The sequence below is a fragment of the Oncorhynchus keta genome, chromosome 20 (assembly GCF_023373465.1).
Source record: "Oncorhynchus keta strain PuntledgeMale-10-30-2019 chromosome 20, Oket_V2, whole genome shotgun sequence".
In the NCBI taxonomy this organism is placed as follows: domain Eukaryota; kingdom Metazoa; phylum Chordata; class Actinopteri; order Salmoniformes; family Salmonidae; genus Oncorhynchus; species Oncorhynchus keta.
In genome coordinates this window covers 24,495,085-24,516,398 of record NC_068440.1, presented here as the reverse complement: position 1 = coordinate 24,516,398, position 21,314 = coordinate 24,495,085, and the positions used below count along the sequence as shown (strand labels likewise).

Sequence of the window (21,314 nt, the reverse complement as noted above, 5' to 3'; positions counted from 1 at the left end):
ATCAACAAACTGTTACCATCAGTAGGTGTCCTGTTTTCAAGGGAAGCGGGTGACAGCTATCATCAACAAACTGTTACCATCAGTAGGTGTCTTGTTTTCAAGGGAAGCGGGTGACAGCTATCATCAACAAACTGTTACCATCAGTAGGTGTCCTGTTTTCAAGGGAAGCGGGTGACAGCTATCATCAACAAACTGTTACCATCAGTTGGTGTCCTGTAAAGATCACTGTATGCTACATTATCCTCACACAAAAGATCAAGGAAACTGATTTGACGTGTGTCAGATTGCATAGTAAATCATACAAATTAACATAGTTAGGAGCGATAGGATATCCCATAGCAGTACCCTTTGTCTGAATAAAGAAATCATTTACAAACATGAAATAGTTGTGTGTGAGTACTACTAGTCACAGCAACACAGACAGTCACAGACAGCAACAAGACAATAGTCTAACCCTAAAGAACCTACACCTGGCAGAGACTGCTAAGCTGACTACTGGACAGAGGCACAGGGCTAGAGAGACAAACAGGAGGGGAGGAGAGACAGATGGGGGGGGTGAGAGAAATATATGGGGTAAGAGAAAGATAGGGGAGATAGACAGAAGGGGGGGAGAAGGAGAGGAGAGAGACATAGGGGGCGAGAAAGGAGGAGAGACATGAGGGGAGGGAGATGAGGGGAGAAAGAGATGGGATAGGAGGGAGAGAGAGAGAGATGGGGTAGAGAGAGGGTAGGAGAGAGGGAGAGAGAGATGGGGGAGAGAAAGGGTAGGCGAGAGGGAGAGAGAGGGTAGGAGAGAGGGAGAGAGAGATGGGGGAGAGAGAGATAGGGGGAGTGATGAGGGGGCTAGTGATCGATAACGGTAGGTCACAAGCAGATAAGTAAGACCTGATCTGTGGAGTCCCGGCTTTTGGTGTGCATCAACGTATTCCGTGTTTATTTCCTATATGCTAACCGGAATGCAGATTGGGGCTACCGTTCTCATACCAGACTGAATTGAAAACAAATCAAATAGGGTCCCCAAATATGGAAACTTTACATTTAAGTACTTTAAACCACGGTGTGTGTGTGTGTGTGTGTGTGACTAAGCCAGGCTGTCTCTCTCCCCCTCGCTCCTTCTCTCCCCCCTATTTCTCTCATACCCTCATAATCTCTTTCTCTCTCTCCTACCCCATCTCTTTCTCCCCGAGAGTCCAATTCTTTATTTTAGACAACATTTTCACCAAACAGCAAACATCTTCCAAGGTAAGCTTCCATTTGATCTGTGTTTGAGCTGTAGCTACATGGGGTTATTCATCTTTAGGTTGGTAGGAACAAATCTAGCATATTGCCATGTTATCTGATGTATGACTTAATGGCAACATCGAATGTCCACTGAGTGACTATATCTTTGCGCATCAAAAATATGTTGCCTGCTTACGCTTTGTAGGCATCCATAACACAGAGGTTTGGCTACTATGGCACCTTGACAGTCTTGTAGCCAATGAGATAAGCTTTCCAGGGATATGCAGGTGCCCCGGGAGGGACAAAGCAAGGCCTAGAACCTTTATGTGTAATGTGAACTACTGCTACCTGGCTCAGAGACGAGACGCATGCTTCATTACATTGAAAACACATTTCATCGCTTTCATTTCATGGCTTTAGCATAAAATATGACTTCACAAGAAAATAAAAAAAACGGAGGAAACTCCGAAATATCAAACAGGATATTAAAAAGAAGGCATCTATGAATAAGCATACCGACATAGAAGCGTTGAATAAAATACTGGAGTCGGACTTGGATCAGGGGAGCGATTTCGCCTCGGCCGATGACGATAACCTTCTAGTTTAGATCTGGAAGTAAATTATTTTCATGACTTTATATAGCTAATTTACTAAATGCATTTAGTTTTTTATAAGTTGTCTGCTTTTTGTGCTTTGGATTTAGTTTACATAGGCCTATGTAGCAAGTAATTTCAATGTTATATCATACAGAGTTGTTCTTGTCTATGTTTCATATTAGTTCACTGTTAGATCCAACAGTTTTAACTGTTCTGCCTTATTATTATTTGACCATGTTGGTCATTTATGAACATTTGAACATCTTGGTCATGTTCTGTTATAATCACCACCCGGCACAGCCAGAAGAGGACTGGCCACCCCACATAGCCTGGTTCCTCTCTAGGTTTCTTCCTAGGTTTTGGCCTTTCTATGGAGTTTTTCCTAGCCACCGTGCTTCTACACCTGCATTGCTTGCTGTTTGGGGTTTTAGGCTGGGTTTCTGTACAGCACTTTGAGATATCAGCTGATGTACGAAGGGCTATATAAATAAATTTGATATGATTTGATGTTCTATGTTTCATGCTTGTAACTTTGGAGAGGCCATTGTTTATTTGTGGTTCTCATCTCTGCCTTTGTCTCCAAAGTGTTACTGTTTGCGTCTGTCTTAACAATATATCCCTTTATTTTATTCACCACAGAGTGGAGGATGCAGAGAATTTGGATGATGACGTTTTGGAGCCACCCCCAGCTAGTACCCCCGCCGGCCAAGGTCTTCACCCCCCACTGCTATGTCTATCTGTCTGATGGTTCTACATCCATCACTCGACAAAGACCCCACTCCTCCTTCAACCACCCCCACTGCAGGCCTTGGCACCCCTCCCCTCTCTGCAAGTTCATCTGGAGGTGCGGGGGCAGGGAGGAGATCTAGGCCTCAACAGAGAAGAGGGAGAGGCAGTGGAAGCAGCAGAGGGAGGTGAAACTGAGGACAGGTGGCAAACGGTCCTTGAAGATGATGTGGAGTCAGAACAATTTAGGTTTAAACCCAAACCACCTGAAGGCCCACAGTTGGTTCGTTATAAAACATACACCACCTTGCAGCTGTTTCAGCTCTACTTTATCACCGCTATACTGGAACACTAATTAGTAATACCAACAAGTATGGGGACAAGAAGCAGCAGGGGGAATGAAGGACCTGTCACCATCAAGACTAGTTGACAACTGGAGCAAGTCCTCACTCTGTCGGTTCGAGTTCCCCACCTCCAACATGAGTGAATACCGATTCTTGGCCATCAACCGTACGTACACTTCACGTGTGACACACAAAAGGATCAGGAGAATGACCAGAAGAAGGGGACTGCAGGGTCTGATCGTCTTGCACGAGTCAAGCCCCTTTATCATGACATGGTGGAGGCGTGAAGAACCTACTTCAAGCCTGCTCAAAATCTATCTATAGATAAGCGCATGGTTGCCTCAAAGGCTCAAATTGACTTAAAGCAATATATTAAAAATAATCAGACAAATGGGCTACAAGCTCTTTCTGCCAGCCAATTCAGCCTCTGCCTACACGTGAAAGGCAAGGCGATCACACCCACTGGGAAGGGCCTTAGTTATGGCTCTGTCATGCAGCTGGTGGACTTTCCCTTACTTGGGTACAAGCTCTTTGTGGACACTTTTATACTAGTCCCATGCTTTTCATAGACCTCTTGAAAAAGAAAATAGGGGCATGTGGCACCATTCGTCCTAAAATAATCGTTTTCCCAAAGACCAAGGTAAACAACATGACAAAGACAGCGGAGGAGGACCATAGGTTGGATCAGGACTAACAAGCTGCTGTTTGTGAAATGGAAGGACACTAGGGAAGTAACCTTGCTCACCACACAGCATAAGGCATTCAATAACAACCATGTCTCAAGGAATGTGAAAAATGCCATTGGGGCACGGATGAGGACGAATGTCCCCATTCCTGATTCTGTGAAGGACTACGATACCAGCATGGGGGTGTCCTATCTGATGCTCTGATAGGCTACTACCAGGTCCTCCACCAGACCAGGAAGTGCTGTAAGACTTTGTTTTTACCACTGTGGACATTGCTACAGTAAATGCTTTCATTCTCCACAAGCAGATGGCCAAAGCAAAAGGTTAAACCCCTCTCTCCCAGTTGGCCTTCAGAGAGCAGCTGGTGTTGGAATTGTCTGAATTGGGGGCCCAAAGCAACCTCACAACCATCACAAGACCCCCCCACTCAAGGTGAGCGCCACTATCCAACACACGAGCCAAAAGACAAAAGAACTGCAAGCATTGCACAAAACACAGGGAGGGAAGAAAGGGTGAAATGCCAGATCTTCTGTTCAAAATGCCAGATCTCTTTTTGTTTCCTGGCAGTGAGGGACTGCTTCAAAGACTCACGACATGCACAAGCTATGGTGAAAGTGTAATCTAATCATCTACACCTGGGACGTAAAATGAACACGAACGCCATTTGTAAATAGTTCCACTTATTTCTATTTTTGTACCTTTTTTAGTGAAGGACACGTGTGTCACCAAGTTTGTGTTTGATAAGACATGTAATGTACAGTAACAGTCAACATTTTGGACACACCTACTCATTCCAGGGTTTTTCTTTATTTTTACTATTTTCTACATTGTAGAATAATAGTGAAGACATCAAAAATATGAAGTAACACAGATGAAATCATGTAGCAACCAAAAAAGTGTTAAACAAATCAAAATATATGACAGCTTTGCACACTTTTGGCATTCTCTCAACCAGCTTCACCTGGAATGCTTTTCCAACAGTCTTGAAGGAGTTCCCACATACGCTGAGCACTTGTTGGCTGCTTTTCCTTCACTCTGCGGTCCAACTCATCCCAAACCATCTCAATTAGGTTCGGACACTTTGGAGAGGTTGAAAGGATACTTGAATGTACCCTGGATACCCCATAACACCACCACAATGTTTGAGTGAGGTCGATATGGTAGAACATGTTTTTATACAAATAGCACTTAGGGATTGCAAATATGTAAAACACTGGAATGGCTTAATTTACAGACATATGCCACTATGGAGAGGTTTGGGGACATTTGGAAACGTCCCGTGACCACACCTGACACCACTTACTAAAACATCTGCCCATTTCTAGTTGTTAGGTCTGTCAATCCCATTTCTTTCCGATATTGTTCACGTTGTGGAAGCCATCTGATGTGTTTTCAGCTCTCGTCATCAATAACTCACTTATAGTTTGTCAATGAAAAATGACTTTCAAAATAAAAATTGTTATTTTGAGTGTGCTTGATCTTGTGTATTCTGAACTATGTAACTCCTATCTATTTTCTTATAATTTCCTCAATCTCCCAGATGTCTTCTTTCCAAATATAGCAAGTTTTTTTCATGTCAGAATCATGTAACTACACATGATTAGCAGTTACTTTTGGGCATGTCTATTTAGGCGGAAATATCTGTACTTTACTCTTTATATTTTTGACGACTTACTTCACTACTTTCCTAAAGAAAAGTATGTACTTTTTACTTCATACATTTCCCTGACACCCAAAAGTAGTCGTTACATTTTGAATGCTTGGCAGGACAGAAAATGGTCCAATTCGTACAGTTATCAAGAGAACATCCCTGGTCATCTCTACCTCTGATCTGGAGGACTCACTAAACATAAATGCTTTGTTTGTAAATTATGTCTGAGCGTTGGAATGTGACCATGCCTATCCGTAAATTTAAAATAAAATAAAATTGTGCCTGTCTGGTTTGCTTAATATAAGGAATTTTAAATTATTCGTACCTTTACTTTTGATACTTAAGTATATATATATATATATATATATATATATAACCAAGTGGTGGATCATTTTAGACTTTTACTCAAGTAGTATTTTACTGGGTGACTTTCATTATGAGAATTTAGTACTTTTTCCACCACTGCACACACACGGATACACACACACACGGATACACACACACACGGATACACACACACACGGATACACACAGTGATACACACACAGTGATACACAAAGGCCCAATGGAATCTCATTGTCTGTGGTGAGATGTGGCGTGACAGGGCAGAGGTTAGAGGCCAGAGAAGGAGATAGTGGTAGTGACCCTGCCTATCTCCCATGTAAGATGTAGTAGCCTAGAGAGAGTACAGGGGACGGGACTTTCCCTCTTCCCCTCCCTCTTGACTCACCCAATCCTCTCCACCTCCATGTCAAAGAACACAGAGTGGTGGAGGACGTGGTCATCACCCGTGTCATCGTCGTCGAAGTCGGAGGTGTTGAGGAAGTCAAAGCTCTCCAGAGCGCTCTCAACCGTCAGGCTGAGACTGGACGACCTGCTCCTGTGGCCCGGGAGACGACACTGAGGGAGAGACGTCACGAGATGCTAAAACCCTGCTTGGAGGGCTAGCACTAAGAGAAACTAGGTGCTATAAGAACATGGATGACTTGCTACAGTAGCCCGGGAGACAGCACTGAGGGAAAGATGAGACCCTGAAATACTCTGCCCTAAAAAGCCCTGCCAGGGGTTGGCTAGACTAATACTAATGGAGACCACCTGTAGCACTGGGGGGGTTCTAATGAATGTCAATACCACAATACAGCTCGAATCACCTTAACAGCATACATTAACTACCACCCTTAAAAACCTTGCCAGATCATTTATCTTTATGAAAAATAAACAAATCCCATCCCAGGGAAAATCCCAAAAGGCACCTTGTACCCTATACATTGTGCAACTTTTGGCCAAGGCCACATGGGGTAGTGCACCACATAGAGAACAGGGTGCCATTTGGAATGACACAGGGGACATGGAAGCCAGGCCTCACCTTGAGCAGGTCCTCCAGGCGCATCACTTCCTGTTCCAGGTCCTGCATCTCTCTACAGCGTTGTCCCAGTGATTCCAACCTCAGCAGCAGGCTGTGCAGGGCCTCTTCCAGGCTGCTCTCCAGGAAGGCCTTGCTTCCCTCCCCGGCCCAGCTCAGACCCACCACCTCGGGCAGAATGTCGGACGACGTCAGCCTCCTCACCAGTTGCCTGGTCAAGCTGCCTGGTTCTTCAGTGTCCAGTTCCACGGGCTTCAGCAGCTCTGAGCTGACAATAGAATAGAATATAATTTAATAGATTATAATACAAGTTCATTGAGGGGAGATTAATTTGGCCTCTGTGCAATAAACATCAAAGACAAAACATCAATCACATATTACCTGTCGTCCTCATCTCCATCCCTGTCAGACCCCGCGTGGTCCAGGAACACATCCTCAGGAGCCAAAGCTGACAACTGGCTCTCGGAGCAGAGAGAGGAGGAACCTACATTAAGCTGGAACTCTGCCCTCTCCCACTCTGACTCCACTTCCTCGCTGACCAGACTAACACTCACGCTACCGCCGCTGTCACCACTCTCCTCTTCCTCCTCACCCTCCTCTTCCACTACGTCTGCATGCACCCGAACCATCTCTTCTACCCCTTTGTCTTCCCTGGGGGGTATTTGAGGCCAATGGTTCATGTCAGGCGGCGTGACAGTGATTTCGGGGTTGGACTGGCCTGGGGCGAGGCTTGGGCTGAGGGAGGAGACTGACGTATCGGAAAAGGTGAAGGAGAGGCGCTTGCACTCAGAGTTGCCACACCCACCATTCTCAAAGACGTCATCAGGGAGGGTGGACTGGAGAGGGAGAGAAAGAGAGGGGAGAGAGAGAGTCAGATGAGATATATATATATAGAGAGAGAGAGAGAGAGAGAGAGAGAGAGAGAGAGAGTCAGATGAGAGGAGAGAGAGAGTCAGATGAGAGAGAGAGAGAGAGAGAGAGAGAGAGAGAGTCAGATGAGATGAGAGAGAGAGATATATATAGAGAGAGAGTCAGATGAGAGGAGAGAGAGATATATAGAGAGAGAGAGTCAGATGAGAGAGAGATATATATATATATAGAGAGAGAGAGAGAGAGAGAGAGAGTCAGATGAGAGGAGAGAGAGAGAGAGGCAGATGAGAGGAGAGAGAGATATATATAGAGAGAGAGTCAGATGAGAGGAGAGAGAGAGAGAGAGGCAGATGAGAGGAGAGAGATATATATATAGAGAGAGAGTCAGATGAGAGGAGAGAAAGCCTGTAAGTGCTCCAATAGTCTAGTGACATCACAACCTCCTCTTTCCCTCCTCCTACTGTTGTGTCAGTCTGGGACGTGAACACAGGCTGACACAAGCCACTCCATGCAAACAAATAAGCAGGCAAAAGCACACAGGCAGGGGTAAACGGGGCTAGTACTAGCGTAGCAGACCTCACTCACATAGACCTCCAGCCTGGACTTGGGCCTGGGGTGGAGGGAGGCCAGGTCGCCAAAGGAGCGACTGCGTCTCAGCTTCTCTAACAGGGAGTTCCTCAGGGCATGGAAGAAGGAGAAGCGATGCTGGGTTGGGGAGGGGCGGGTGTGCCACTCCTTTACCACTCACAGGTAGCAGGGGGTGGAGGGAGGAGGAATGGGTGCAGGGTTGTGGGGGGGGGGGTACGAGGGAGGAAGCAGGGGTGGGTGGAGGGAGGGGGTTAGAGGGAGGGGGTTAGAGGGAGGATGGGGAGCAAGGAGGGTGTGGCGGGTGGGTTAGGGTTAGTCAGACTCAACCATTGTTTTGTTAGCATACACAGACACATATACGTTGAATACATAGACTGACAATCACAGTTTCACAGTTTAAAGCAATCCTGGGTAAGTGGGTTCCAGGGTAAGTGCAACGAGGGATCCTGTGTTGTGAGCAAGCAGGTGCTAGTATGCAGGATGCTGTGCTATAAGCCATACACCCACTCCTCTCCCCTATCCCACCCCAGGGAGAGGACGCTCTGACTGGGACTCACAAAGAAGGACTGGTCCTGGAAGGTGGGTGTCTCTGGCGTGCCCTGGCTGTAGACAGACACCCGTCTCTGCAGGGCGGTGGCCTTGCTCACGTTGCCTGAAGAGAGAGTCAGGTCCTCCACATCGAACGGACTGCATGGAGGGGGGACAGAGAGACAGTTAGGAGGGGAAGTCCATTAGAGAACTATGAACTACAGTACTATGGTAATGCTGTAACACTGGAGCAGACACCCAGATTCTCCAGAAGAGGGCAGCGTTAGAGTATAACTTAATGTAGTCAAAGTACACTGATGTAACTAACCACTGTAGTATGTATTGTGTAGTTTATAATAATATGTCCTACAATATGGTTTGTTTCTGTTTCATTTGCTGTTTCCATGTTGTTCATGTTTTTCTGCTCCTTGCACCACACCAATAACTTTCTGTGACCTTCCTCTGTGACATTCCTCTGATTCTGATTAAACTGTCACTAACCAAAATGTAAAAATATATCCATCACTCAAAGAGACATTTAATTAAGTCCACTTACAACCATGTGACCTCCAGATTGAGTTTGATTGTTCCCAGGTCGTTGACATCAACAGCCACCACCTGAGGCATGGCCGTGAACAGGTCCTTGGTCTCACAGATCACACTGCCCACTAGGATGTGAGTGGCTAAACCCTTCAGCTCGGTAACCTGATTGGACAAGAGACAGGAAGTTAGAGCTAATTGGACCAGAGAAAGGAAGTAAGGTCACACTGCCCACCAAGATGTGAGTGGCTCGACCTGTTCAGCTCCGTCAAGACAGGAAGTTAGATGGTGATTCAGGTGGGTTAGTGCTGGGCTAGAACAAAAGCCTGCACACTCTGTGGTTCCCCAAGACCAGGACTGAACTCCACTGCCCTAGGCTGGGTCACTGTGCTCTAGGCTGGGTCACTGTGCTCTAGGCTGGGTCACTGTGCTCTAGGCTGGGTCACTGTGCTCTAGGCTGGGTCACTGTGCTCTAGGCTGGGTCACTGTGCTCTAGGCTGGGGTACTGTACTGTACCCTAGGCTGGGTCACTGTACTGTACTCTAGGCTGGGTCACTGTACTGTACTCTAGGCTGGGTCACTGTACTGTACTCTAGGCTGGGTCACTGTACTGTACTCTAGGCTGGGTCACTGTACTCTAGGCTGGGTTACTGTGCTCTAGGCTGGGTCACTGTGCTCTAGGCTGGGTCACTGTGCTCTAGGCTGGGTCACTGTACTGTACTCTAGGCTGGGTCACTGTACTCTAGGCTGGGTTACTGTGCTCTAGGCTGGGTCACTGTGCTCTAGGCTGGGTCACTGTGCTCTAGGCTGGGTCACTGTACTGTACTCTAGGCTGGGTCACTGTACTGTACTCTAGGCTGGGTCACTGTACTGTACTCTAGGCTGGGTCACTGTACTGTACTCTAGGCTGGGTCACTGTACTGTACTCTAGGCTGGGTCACTGTACTGTACTCTAGGCTGGGTCACTGTACTGTACTTTAGGCTGGGTCACTGTACTGTACTCTAGGCTGGGTCACTGTACTGTACTCTAGGCTGGGTCACTGTACTGCACTCTAGGCTGGGTCACTGTACTGTACTCTAGGCTGGGTCACTGTACTGTACTCTAGGCTGGGTCACTGTACTGTACTCTAGGCTGGGTCACTGTACTGTACTTTAGGCTAGGTCACTGTACTGTACTCTAGGCTGGGTCACTGTACTGTACTCTAGGCTGGGTCACTGTACTCTAGGCTGGGTTCTATAAAGCATGTTGACTTAATAATGTCTTCATAAATATAATTAATTGGTTGATAGGTTGGTTGATTGACGGATTGTGCTGTACCTTGATGTTGATGAGGTCTGTGATGAGGGGCGTGAAGACCATCTCCTCTCCGTCCCAACTCTGTCTGGAGTTCACCTCTATCTTCCCTTTCAGCTTCCAGCGCTGACGACCATACCGCATGAAGATCTGACAGAGGGAGGAAACAGAGGTGTGAGAGGGAGGGAGGGAGGAAACAGAGGTGTGAGAGGGAGGGAGGGAGGAAACAGAGGTGTGAGAGGGAGGGAGGGAGGAAACAGAGGTGTGAGAGGGAGGGAGGAAACAGAGGTGTGAGAGGGAGGGAGGGAGGGAGGGAGGGAGAGAAACAGAGGTGTGAGAGGGGGGGAGGGAGGAAACAGAGGTGTGAGAGGGAGGGAGGGAGGAAACAGAGGTGTGAGAGGGAGGGAGGAAACAGAGGTGTGAGAGGGAGGGAGGGAGGGAGGGAGGGAGGGAAGGGAGGGAGGGAGGGAAACAGAGGGAGAGAGGGAGGGAGGGAGGAAACAGAGGTGTGAGAGGGAGGGAGGGAGAGAAACAGAGGTGTGAGAGGGGGGAGGGGGAGGAAACAGAGGTGTGAGAGGGGGAGGGAGGGAGGAAACAGAGGTGTGAGGGAGGGAGGGAGGAAACAGAGGTGTGAGAGGGAGGGAGGAAACAGAGGTGTGAGAGGGAGGGAGGGAAGGAGGGAGGGAGGGAGGGAGGGAGGGAGGGAGGGGGAGGGAGGGAGGGAGGGAGGGAGGGAGGGAGGGAGGGAGGGAGGAAACAGAGGTGAGAGGGAGGGAGAAACAGAGGTGTGAGAGGGAGGGAGGAAACAGAGGTGTGAGAGGGAGGGAGGAAACAGAGGTGTGAGAGGGAGGGAGGGAGGGAGGGAGGGAGGGAGAGAGATTTAGAGAGGGCAGAGAGGGATAGATGGGTAGAGATAGAGGAGGAAGAGAGGGGGGTGAGAGAAAGATACAGGTTAAAGATAGATGCAGGGTCAAGGAGAAGGATATAAGCTAAGAAACGGTTATTTTTATAAATTTATTTTTTAAATTTTTATATATTTATAAGTGCCATTTTCGAGGCAGTCTGCAGATTGGGAAATATATAGTTGTCTATTTGTGATACAGGGAGGGCCTGTTAGGAATGATAAAGACAGAGAAAGAGAGAGTCAAGTCTTATATTAATTCATCTCACCTCATACTGATCTCCTGAACACAGACGAGCAAAGCCAGCAAGACCTGAGGAGAGGGGGTGGGTGGGAGAGTGAGTGAGGCAGCGAGCGAGAGGGGGTGGGGTAGTAGAAAGAGAGGGGCGGGGGGTGAGAGAGAGAGAGAGAAGGGGTTTGGGAGAAAGAAAGAGAGTGAGACAGAGATAATTGAGCAGTGAAATCATTGCTTGTTTGTTTTTCAGTCTACACTAACAGCAGTTCCCCTGGCCTCAGTCTTACCTTTCATTTTGATATGGAATTCCCCCAACAAGTTCTCCAGCTCCACCTCAAACGTGCTCATATTCTGGGGAGGAAAGGAGACTGATCAGCTCAAACACAAACAACTGGAGACGAACTTTGACACCAGGCTGTGTTCGATCTCAGTGGGTGATTGTATAGTGCCGGTGAACAGGCTGATTTATGTGTGGGTGCATCCACCCATCCATACCTCTGTGTACTCCTTGTATCTGCGGTTGACCTCTAATATGCTCTCTCTGGTGGCCTTGGTGGAGGGAGAGGCAGAGAAGGCCTGCTTCATCTTACTGGCTCCCTCTCTCAGCATCCTCTGGATACAGAACACCTCATACAACTCATCCACCTGCAGGGGACACAGCACACAGATGGTTAAACACTATAATCTACACAGCCCAGACAGGGTTAAAAGACTTAACATACAGCAAGGAGATGGTTACACACAAACCATATTCAATAGACGTGGCATACAGATTTAAAATCGCTATTAAAGCAAAAACTGTGTTAATGACTTAAAACGCATTAAGTATAGACATCAAAGACAATTACAGATGTATAACCTATATAAAAGTATACATACAAACCACACACTCTGCACTGATCAGCCGATAACAGCCTGTGAAGTTTGTAAAGTTCGATACAGCATAAACAAAAGCCTTGGGCTTGAAACAAGCTTATAAATCCTACCCATCCTCCCTCATACACAAAGACACTAAATATTCAGTAGGCAGATGAGTGATCATTTCTAGAGAGCGGCGGTGGATATGTGAAGGACTCACTCCAGCCCTCCTCTGGGGGAGACAGATTACCATGTCTGACAGACTGATGAGCAAGCCCTGCCCAGCCTCAGACCCACACCCTTTGTCATAGACCTGCACAATTAGATCATTCACAACCCTGCAGCATAGCACACTGCCCAACTTCCCCCTTCATATGAACTATGCTAAGCCCAATGACTGGAGAGAAAAAGGGGAGGGAGGGATAGAGAACTGGGAAATAGAGGAAGACAGAGGTGAAGAAAGTGAGAGAGAGGCTTGTGGGAGTCCCAAGGAGGCAGACAGCGTTTAGCGATCGCTTGGGAGCACTGTCTAATACCCACACACTCAGCACAAACATGGAGAGAAAGACACTGTGGTGGGTCAGCATTAATCCACATGGGAGGAGAAGGAGACAGAGAGAGACAAAATAGAAAGAGAGAGGGGGAGATCCATTTGCTTACTTACGCAACCCAACTCTCTCCATCCCTCACTCTGCCTGTAATGAGCCTGAGTGATATTATAATGTGCTGACTTCCCTACTTTCCTACTGTATTGAGACTGTACTGAGACTGTACTGAGACTGTACTGTCTGGCAGGCATAAACAAAGACCTGGAATGGGACAAATGAAAAGGAAATATTCAGATGATGCCGTGGAGCTGTGAAATATTGATGCATCGCAGTCTTTAAGGTTCTCATTAGGGGGAAACAGAGGGTGAAATGGGCCAATCGTATTCCCCAGCGTTTTGACAATCATAGCAGACACAGAAGTGGTGAAGGGGGAGGATGATGATGAAGTAGATGAATTTAGTAGGAAAGCAGCAAGGGCTGTCAGTTGTCAGGGAGGGGACTGGGATGCTCCAATTCAAGGGTGGAACACTCCGTCTAGAAGGGGAGTTGAGAGGGTTGATGATGATGTCAGGTTCTGGCAGTGCAGTGGATCTTTGCTATGTTTGATATTAAGAGAGAGAAACCCTGCCCTGCCCCAGCTTCCCTCATAGCATCATCCACCCCCACCCCAACCACCCCTGGGTCCCCCTACCGCTACCACAACACCTCACCCCCACGACACCCTCACTCCCATCCTGCCCCGCCATGTCTGTGGTATATGGTAGGCTGTTCATTTGGGTGCTGCTTCTCTGATTGGAAAGAGCTGAGCCACAACCAATGAGATCATTGAAAAAGGCTACTTACTCCCGAAAATGTAGATGAACTCTAACAAGGATTAAAATTCCATGTCACCACACTCTCGATGACTATTTAACAAATGTATTTAGCTCAAATATCTTAGAAGGATTGTACAGCGGGAGAGTGCAGTAAACAAACCCTCTGTGCCAACTTTGCCCTATAGGATTCAGGCCACCAAGTTCAGAGTGGTATCTGAGAAATGGGGATTTGGGGGTGTGGGCAGAGGCTGTCTGTCAGTGACTGACACCTTCTGGTGTCAGGGTGGGATGCCTGCCCTGCTGATCAATGCTGTAGTCCAGGGGAGAAATCCAAATCAAATCACATTTTATTGGTCACAAACACATGTTTAACAGATGTTAATGCGAGTGTAGCGAAATGCTTGTGCTTCTAGTTCCGACAGTGCAGTGAAATCTAACACGTAATCTAACACGTAATCTAACAATTCCACAACTACCGAATACACACAAATCTAAAGGGATGGAATAAGAACATGTACATACAGTTGAAGTGGGAAGTTTTACATACACTTAGGTTGGAGTCATTAAAACTTGTTTTTCAACCACAAATTTCTCGTTAACAAACTATAGTTTTGGCAAGTCGGTTAGGACATCTACCTTGTGCATGACACAAGTCATTTTCCAACAATTGTTTACAGACAGAATATTTAACTTATAATTCACTGTATCACAATTCCTGTCGGTCAGAAGTTTATATACACTAAGTTGACTGTGCCTTTTAAACAGCTTGGACAATTCCAAAAAATGATGTCATGGCTTCAGAAGCTTCTGATAGGCTAATTGACATAATTTGAGTCAATTGGAGGTGTACCTGTAGATGTATTTCAAGGCCTACCCTCAAACTCAGTGCCTCTTTGCTTGACATCATGGGAAAATCAAAACAAATTAGCCAAAATTCTTCAGCCTCCTGAGGTTGAAGAGGCATTGTCGCGCCATCTTCACCACACTGTCTGTGTGGGTGGACCATTTCAGTTTGTCCGTGATATGTACGCAGAGGAACTTAAAACTTTCCACTACTTTTTACTTTTTTATTTTTTTACATTACTTTTACTTTCCACTACTGCTCCCTCTGCTGTTTCCTGAAGTCCACGATCATCTCCTTTGTTTTGTTGATGTTGAGTGAGAGATTGTTTTCCTGACACCACACTCTGAATGCCCTCACCTCCTCCCTGTATGCTGTCTCGTCGTTGTTAGTAATCAAGCCCACTACTGTTGTGTCGTCTGCAGACTTTATGATTGAATTGGGGGTGTGCATGGCCACGCAGTCATGGGTGAACAGGGAGTACAGGAGGGGGCTGAGAACGCACCCTTGTGGGGCCCCAGTGTTGAGGATCAGTGAAGTGTAGATGTTGTTTCCTACATTCACCATCTGGATCATCTGGATCCAATTGCACAGGGTAGGGTCGAGACCCAGTGCCTCAAGCTTAATGATGAGCTTGGAGGGTACTATGGTGTTGAATGCTGAGCTGTAATCAATGAACAGCATTCTTACATAGATATTCCTCTTGTCCAGATGGGATAGGGCAGTGTGATGGCAATTGCATCGTCTGTGGACCTGTTGGGGCGGTATGCAAACTGAAGTGGGTCTAGGGTGGCAGGTAAGGTGGAGGTGATATGATCCTTGACTAGTCTCTCAAAGCACTTCATCACAGAAGTGAGTGCTCCGGGGCGGTAGTCATGTTGTTCACTTATCTTTTCCTTCTTGGGTACAGGAACAATTGTTGCCATCTTGAAGCATGTGGGGACAGCAGATGGGGAAGGGAGCGATTGAATATGTCCGTAAACACACCAACCAGCTGGTCTGCGCATGCTCTGAGAATGAGGCTAGGGATGCCGTCTGGGCCAGCAGCCTTGCGAGGGTTAACACGTTTAATTGTCTTACTCACGTCGGCCATGGAGAAGGGTTGGGGGGGAACCGCAGTCCTTAGTAGTGGGCCGCGTCGGTGGCACTGTATTATCCTCAAAGCGGGCAAAGAAGTTGTTTTCTTTTTCTGTAAGCAAGACATCGGTGTCCGTGACATGGTTGGTTTTCTTTTTCTAGTCCGTAATTGTCTGTAGACCCTGCCACATACGTCTCATGTCTGAGCCGTTGAATTGCGACTCTAATTTGTCCCTATACCGACATTTCACTTGTTTGATTACCTTGCAGAGGGAATAACACCTACACTGTTTATATTCACCCATATTCCCAGTCATCTTTCCATAGTTAAAATGTGGTGGTTCGCGCTTTCAGTTTTGCGCGAATGCCGCCATCTATCCACGGTTTGTGGTTAGGGTAGGTTTAAATAGTAACAGTGGGTACAACATCTACAATGCACATCTTTATAAACTCACTCACAGAGTCAGTGTATAAATCCATGTTATTCTCTGAGGCTGACCGGGAACATTTCCCAGTCCGTGTGATCAAAACAATCTTGAGGCGTGGATTCCAATTGGTCGGACCAGTGTTGAATGGTTCTAGTCACGGGTACATCCTGTTTGAGTTTCTGCCTATAGGACGGTATGAGCAAAATGGAGACATGGTCAGATTTGCTGAAGCGAGGGTGGGGGAGGGTCTTGTATGCATTACGGAAGTTAGAGTAGCAGTGGTCCAATGAATTGCCAGCGCAATTGCTGCAATTAATATGCTGATGGGATTTAGGTAGCCTTGTTCTCAAATTTGCTTTGTTAAAATCCCCAGCTACAATAAATGCATCCTCAGGATATATGGTTTCCAGTTTACATAGAGTCCAGTGAAGTTTATTGAGGGCCATCGTGGTGTCTGCTTGAGGGGGTATATACACAGCTGTGACAATAACTCTTGGTCATTTGATTGTAAGGAATTATAGAGCAGGTGAACAGATGGACTTGAGTTCCTGTAGGTTGTTATGATTGCACCATGAGTCGTTAATCATGGAGCATACAGCCCCGCCCTTCTTCTTCCCAGAAAGATGTTTATTTCTGTCGGCGCGACGCATGAAGAACCCGGTGGCTGTACCAACTCCGACAACATATCCTGAGAGAGCCAAGTTTCCGAAAAAACAGAGTATGTTACAATCCCTGATGTCTCTCTGGAAGGCAACCCTTGCCCTAATTTCTTTCACCTTGTTGTCTAGAGACTGGACATTGGTGAGTAATATACTCGGAAGCAGTGGGTGGTGTGCACGCCTTCGAAGTTTGACCAGGAGGCCGCTCCGTCTACCTCTTCTGCGACATTGTTTTGGGTCAGCCTCTTGGATTAGATCCAATGTCCTGGGTGGTGGTCCAAACAAAGGATCCACTTCGGGAAAGTCGTATTCCTGGTCGTAATGTTGGTAAGTTGAAGTCGCTCTTATAGCCAATAGTTCTTCCCGGCTGTATGTAATAACACTTACGATTTTCTGGGCTAACAATGTAAGAAATAATACATAAAAAATGAAATAGTGCATAGATGCAGCCTAAGGCCTAAGGCCTCGAAGCGAGGCGACCATCTCTGTCGGTGCCATCTTGCTACACACTACCATTTAACACTACCATTCAATACCCCCATTCGACACTACCATGATACTGCATGGGGGTCCTCTGTAGCTCAGATGGTGGAGCATGGCACTTTGCAACGCCAGGATAGTGGGTTCAATACCCAAGACAACCCATACGTAAAACGTATGCACACATGACTAAGTTACTTTGGATAAAAGCGTCAGCTAAATGGCATATATACTGAACTATTCATTCTCCAGACCACACAGAGTACGGCTAACAGTCAATAAATTAAACCAAAATGATTTATAATCTATTTTCTGTGGTAATAAGACTAAGGAAGTTCTTAACGTGACAAAAGACCCATCTAAAGATTAAGATAAGTTATCACCATACTGCTGGCCCAAAACAAGTGTGTCATCCACCCACCCCAGGAAATGAAAGACAGGGTGACTGTGAAAACACACTGTGTTGGGCTGTAGGACTGTTGGACTGTAGGGCTGGGCACAAAATGAGGAAACAACACATTCTGTGGGCTCAACTGCACACACCCTAAGAGGGACACACACTGTGCAATAGCAGCTGAGGCAAGCATGAGCGCACACACACAGCTGGCAAGCCAGGGGTGACCTTTATCCACGAGAGTATCTTTAATCTTCAGCGAGGGGTGACCTTTATCCACGAGAGTATCTTTAATCTTCAGCGAGGGGTGACCTTTATCCACGAGAGTATCTTTAATCTTCAGCGAAGGGTGACCTTTATCCACGAGAGTATCTTTAATCTTCAGCGAGGGGTGACCTTTATCCATGAGAGTGTCTTTAATCTTCAGTGGGTTTTGTCCTCTAAGATTTAAAGAGGAACTCACTAAGTGGATTTAACCCAAACAAACAAACACCCAACAAGGGCTACCCAGACTATTTGCACCCCCCCGCCTCCCTATTTTACGCTGTTGCTACTCTCTGTTTATGAAGTACATATTATTTTAAACACCTTGACTAACCGGTGCCCCCGCACATCGACTCTGTACCGCTGTACTCTGTACCGCTATTGTTATTTTACTGCTGCTGTTTAATTATTTGTTACTTACATTTTATACCCATCTACTTATTTTTAATAAAACTGCATTTTTGTTTAAGGGCTTGAAAGTAAGCATTTCCCTGTATGGTCTGCACCTGTTGTATTCTGCGCATGTGACAAATACAATTTGATTTGATCATCAGGAAAGAAGGGACCCAGAGGATATCTTTAGCCTCAAAACATCATCAGGAAAGAGGGGACCCAGAGGATATCTTTAGCCTCAAAACATCATCAGGAAAGAGGGGACCCAGAGGATATCTGTAGCCCCAAAACATCATCAGGAAAGAGGGGACCCAGAGGATATCTTTAGTCTCAAAACATCATCAGGAAAGAGGGGACCCAGAGGATATCTTTAGTCTCAAAACATCATCAGGAAAGAGGGGACCCAGAGGATGTCTTTAGCCCCAAAACATCATCAGGAAAGAGGGGACCCAGAGGATATCTTTAGCCTCAAAACATCATCAGGAAAGAGGGGACCCAGAGGATATCTTTAGCCTCAAAACATCATCAGGAAAGAGGGGACCCAGAGGATATCTTTAGCCTCAAAACATCATCAGGAAAGAGGGGACCCAGAGGATATCTTTAGTCTCAAAACATCATCAGGAAAGAGGGGACCCAGAGGATGTCTTTAGTCTCAAAACATCATCAGGAAAGAGGGGACCCAGAGGATATCTTTAGTCTCAAAACATCATCAGGAAAGAGGGGACCCAGAGGATATCTTTAGTCTCAAAACATCATCAGGAAAGAGGGGACCCAGAGGATATCTTTAGTCTCAAAACATCATCAGGAAAGAGGGGACCCAGAGGATATCTTTAGTCTCAAAACATCATCAGGAAAGAGGGGACCCAGAGGATATCTTTAGTCTCAAAACATCATCAGGAAAGAGGGGACCCAGAGGATATCTTTAGTCTCAAAACATCATCAGGAAAGAGGGGACCCAGAGGATGTCTTTAGTCTCAAAACATCATCAGGAAAGAGGGGACCCAGAGGATGTCTTTAGTCTCAAAACATCATCAGGAAAGAGGGGACCCAGAGGATGTCTGTAGCCCCAAAACATCATCAGGAAAGAGGGGACCCAGAGGATGTCTGTAGCCCCAAAACATCATCAGGAAAGAGGGGACCCAGAGGATGTCTGTAGCCTCAAAACATCATCAGGAAAGAGGGGACCCAGAGGATGTCTGTAGCCCCAAAACATCATCAGGAAAGAGGGGACCCAGAGGATGTCTGTAGCCCCAAAACATCATCAGGAAAGAGGGGACCCAGAGGATGTCTGTAGCCCCAAAACATCATCAGGAAAGAGGGGACCCAGAGGATGTCTGTAGCCCCAAAACATCATCAGGAAAGAGGGGACCCAGAGGATGTCTGTAGCCCCAAAACATCATCAGGAAAGAGGGGACCCAGAGGATGTCTTTAGTCTCAAAACATCATCAGGAAAGAGGGGACCCAGAGGATATCTGTAGCCCCAAAACATCATCAGGAAAGAGGGGACCCAGAGGATGTCTGTAGCCCCAAAACATCATCAGGAAAGAGGGGACCCAGAGGATGTCTTTAGTCTCAAAACATCATCAGGAAAGAGGGGACCCAGAGGATGTCTGTAGCCCCAAAACATCATCAGGAAAGAGGGGACCCAGAGGATGTCTGTAGCCCCAAAACATCATCAGGAAAGAGGGGACCCAGAGGATGTCTGTAGCCCCAAAACATCATCAGGAAAGAGGGGACCCAGAGGATGTCTGTAGCCCCAAAACATCATCAGGAAAGAGGGGACCCAGAGGATGTCTTTAGTCTCAAAACATCATCAGGAAAGAGGGGACCCAGAGGATGTCTGTAGCCCCAAAACATCATCAGGAAAGAGGGGACCCAGAGGATGTCTGTAGCCCCAAAACATCATCAGGAAAGAGGGGACCCAGAGGATGTCTGTAGCCCCAAAACATCATCAGGAAAGAGGGGACCCAGAGGATGTCTTTAGTCTCAAAACATCATCAGGAAAGAGGGGACCCAGAGGATGTCTGTAGCCCCAAAACATCATCAGGAAAGAGGGGACCCAGAGGATGTCTGTAGCCCCAAAACATCATCAGGAAAGAGGGGACCCAGAGGATGTCTTTAGTCTCAAAACATCATCAGGAAAGAGGGGACCCAGAGGATATCTTTAGTCTCAAAACATCATCAGGAAAGAGGGGACCCAGAGGATGTCTTTAGTCTCAAAACATCATCAGGAAAGAGGGGACCCAGAGGATGTCTTTAGTCTCAAAACATCATCAGGAAAGAGGGGACCCAGAGGATGTCTTTAGTCTCAAAACATCATCAGGAAAGAGGGGACCCAGAGGATATCTTTAGTCTCAAAACATCATCAGGAAAGAGGGGACCCAGAGGATGTCTTTAGTCTCAAAACATCATCAGGAAAGAGGGGACCCAGAGGATATCTTTAGTCTCAAAACATCATCAGGAAAGAGGGGACCCAGAGGATGTCTTTAGTCTCAAAACATCATCAGGAAAGAGGGGACCCAGAGGATGTCTGTAGCCCCAAAACATCATCAGGAAAGAGGGGACCCAGAGGATGTCTTTAGTCTCAAAACATCATCAGGAAAGAGGGGACCCAGAGGATGTCTTTAGTCTCAAAACATCATCAGGAAAGAGGGGACCCAGAGGATATCTTTAGTCTCAAAACATCATCAGGAAAGAGGGGACCCAGAGGATGTCTTTAGTCTCAAAACATCATCAGGAAAGAGGGGACCCAGAGGATATCTTTAGTCTCAAAACATCATCAGGAAAGAGGGGACCCAGAGGATGTCTGTAGCCCCAAAACATCATCAGGAAATAGGGGACCCAGAGGATATCTTTAGTCTCAAAACATCATCAGGAAAGAGGGGACCCAGAGGATATCTTTAGTCTCAAAACATCATCAGGAAAGAGGGGACCCAGAGGATGTCTTTAGCCCCAAAACATCATCAGGAAAGAGGGGACCCAGAGGATATCTTTAGTCTCAAAACATCATCAGG

The 21,314-nt window shown here is 46.7% G+C and overlaps 1 protein-coding gene across 5 annotated transcripts in view; it reads right to left on the bottom strand.

The window, feature by feature from the left end:
• Positions 1 to 21,314, bottom strand: part of LOC118399580 (rho family-interacting cell polarization regulator 2) — a 137,601-nt gene that overhangs the window by 13,928 nt on the left and 102,359 nt on the right. For all 5 annotated transcript variants that reach the window (XM_052472475.1, XM_052472471.1, XM_052472472.1 and 2 more), the window contains exons 7-15: positions 12,039 to 12,188; positions 11,831 to 11,894; positions 11,578 to 11,621; positions 10,432 to 10,557; positions 9,130 to 9,278; positions 8,603 to 8,732; positions 6,969 to 7,423; positions 6,591 to 6,855; positions 5,955 to 6,124 (exon numbers count right to left, since the gene is read on the bottom strand). In XM_052472475.1, the coding sequence (XP_052328435.1) occupies positions 5,955 to 6,124; positions 6,591 to 6,855; positions 6,969 to 7,423; positions 8,603 to 8,732; positions 9,130 to 9,278; positions 10,432 to 10,557; positions 11,578 to 11,621; positions 11,831 to 11,894; positions 12,039 to 12,188 (1,553 nt within the window). The remainder of the gene's footprint in view (positions 1 to 5,954; positions 6,125 to 6,590; positions 6,856 to 6,968; positions 7,424 to 8,602; positions 8,733 to 9,129; positions 9,279 to 10,431; positions 10,558 to 11,577; positions 11,622 to 11,830; positions 11,895 to 12,038; positions 12,189 to 21,314) is intronic.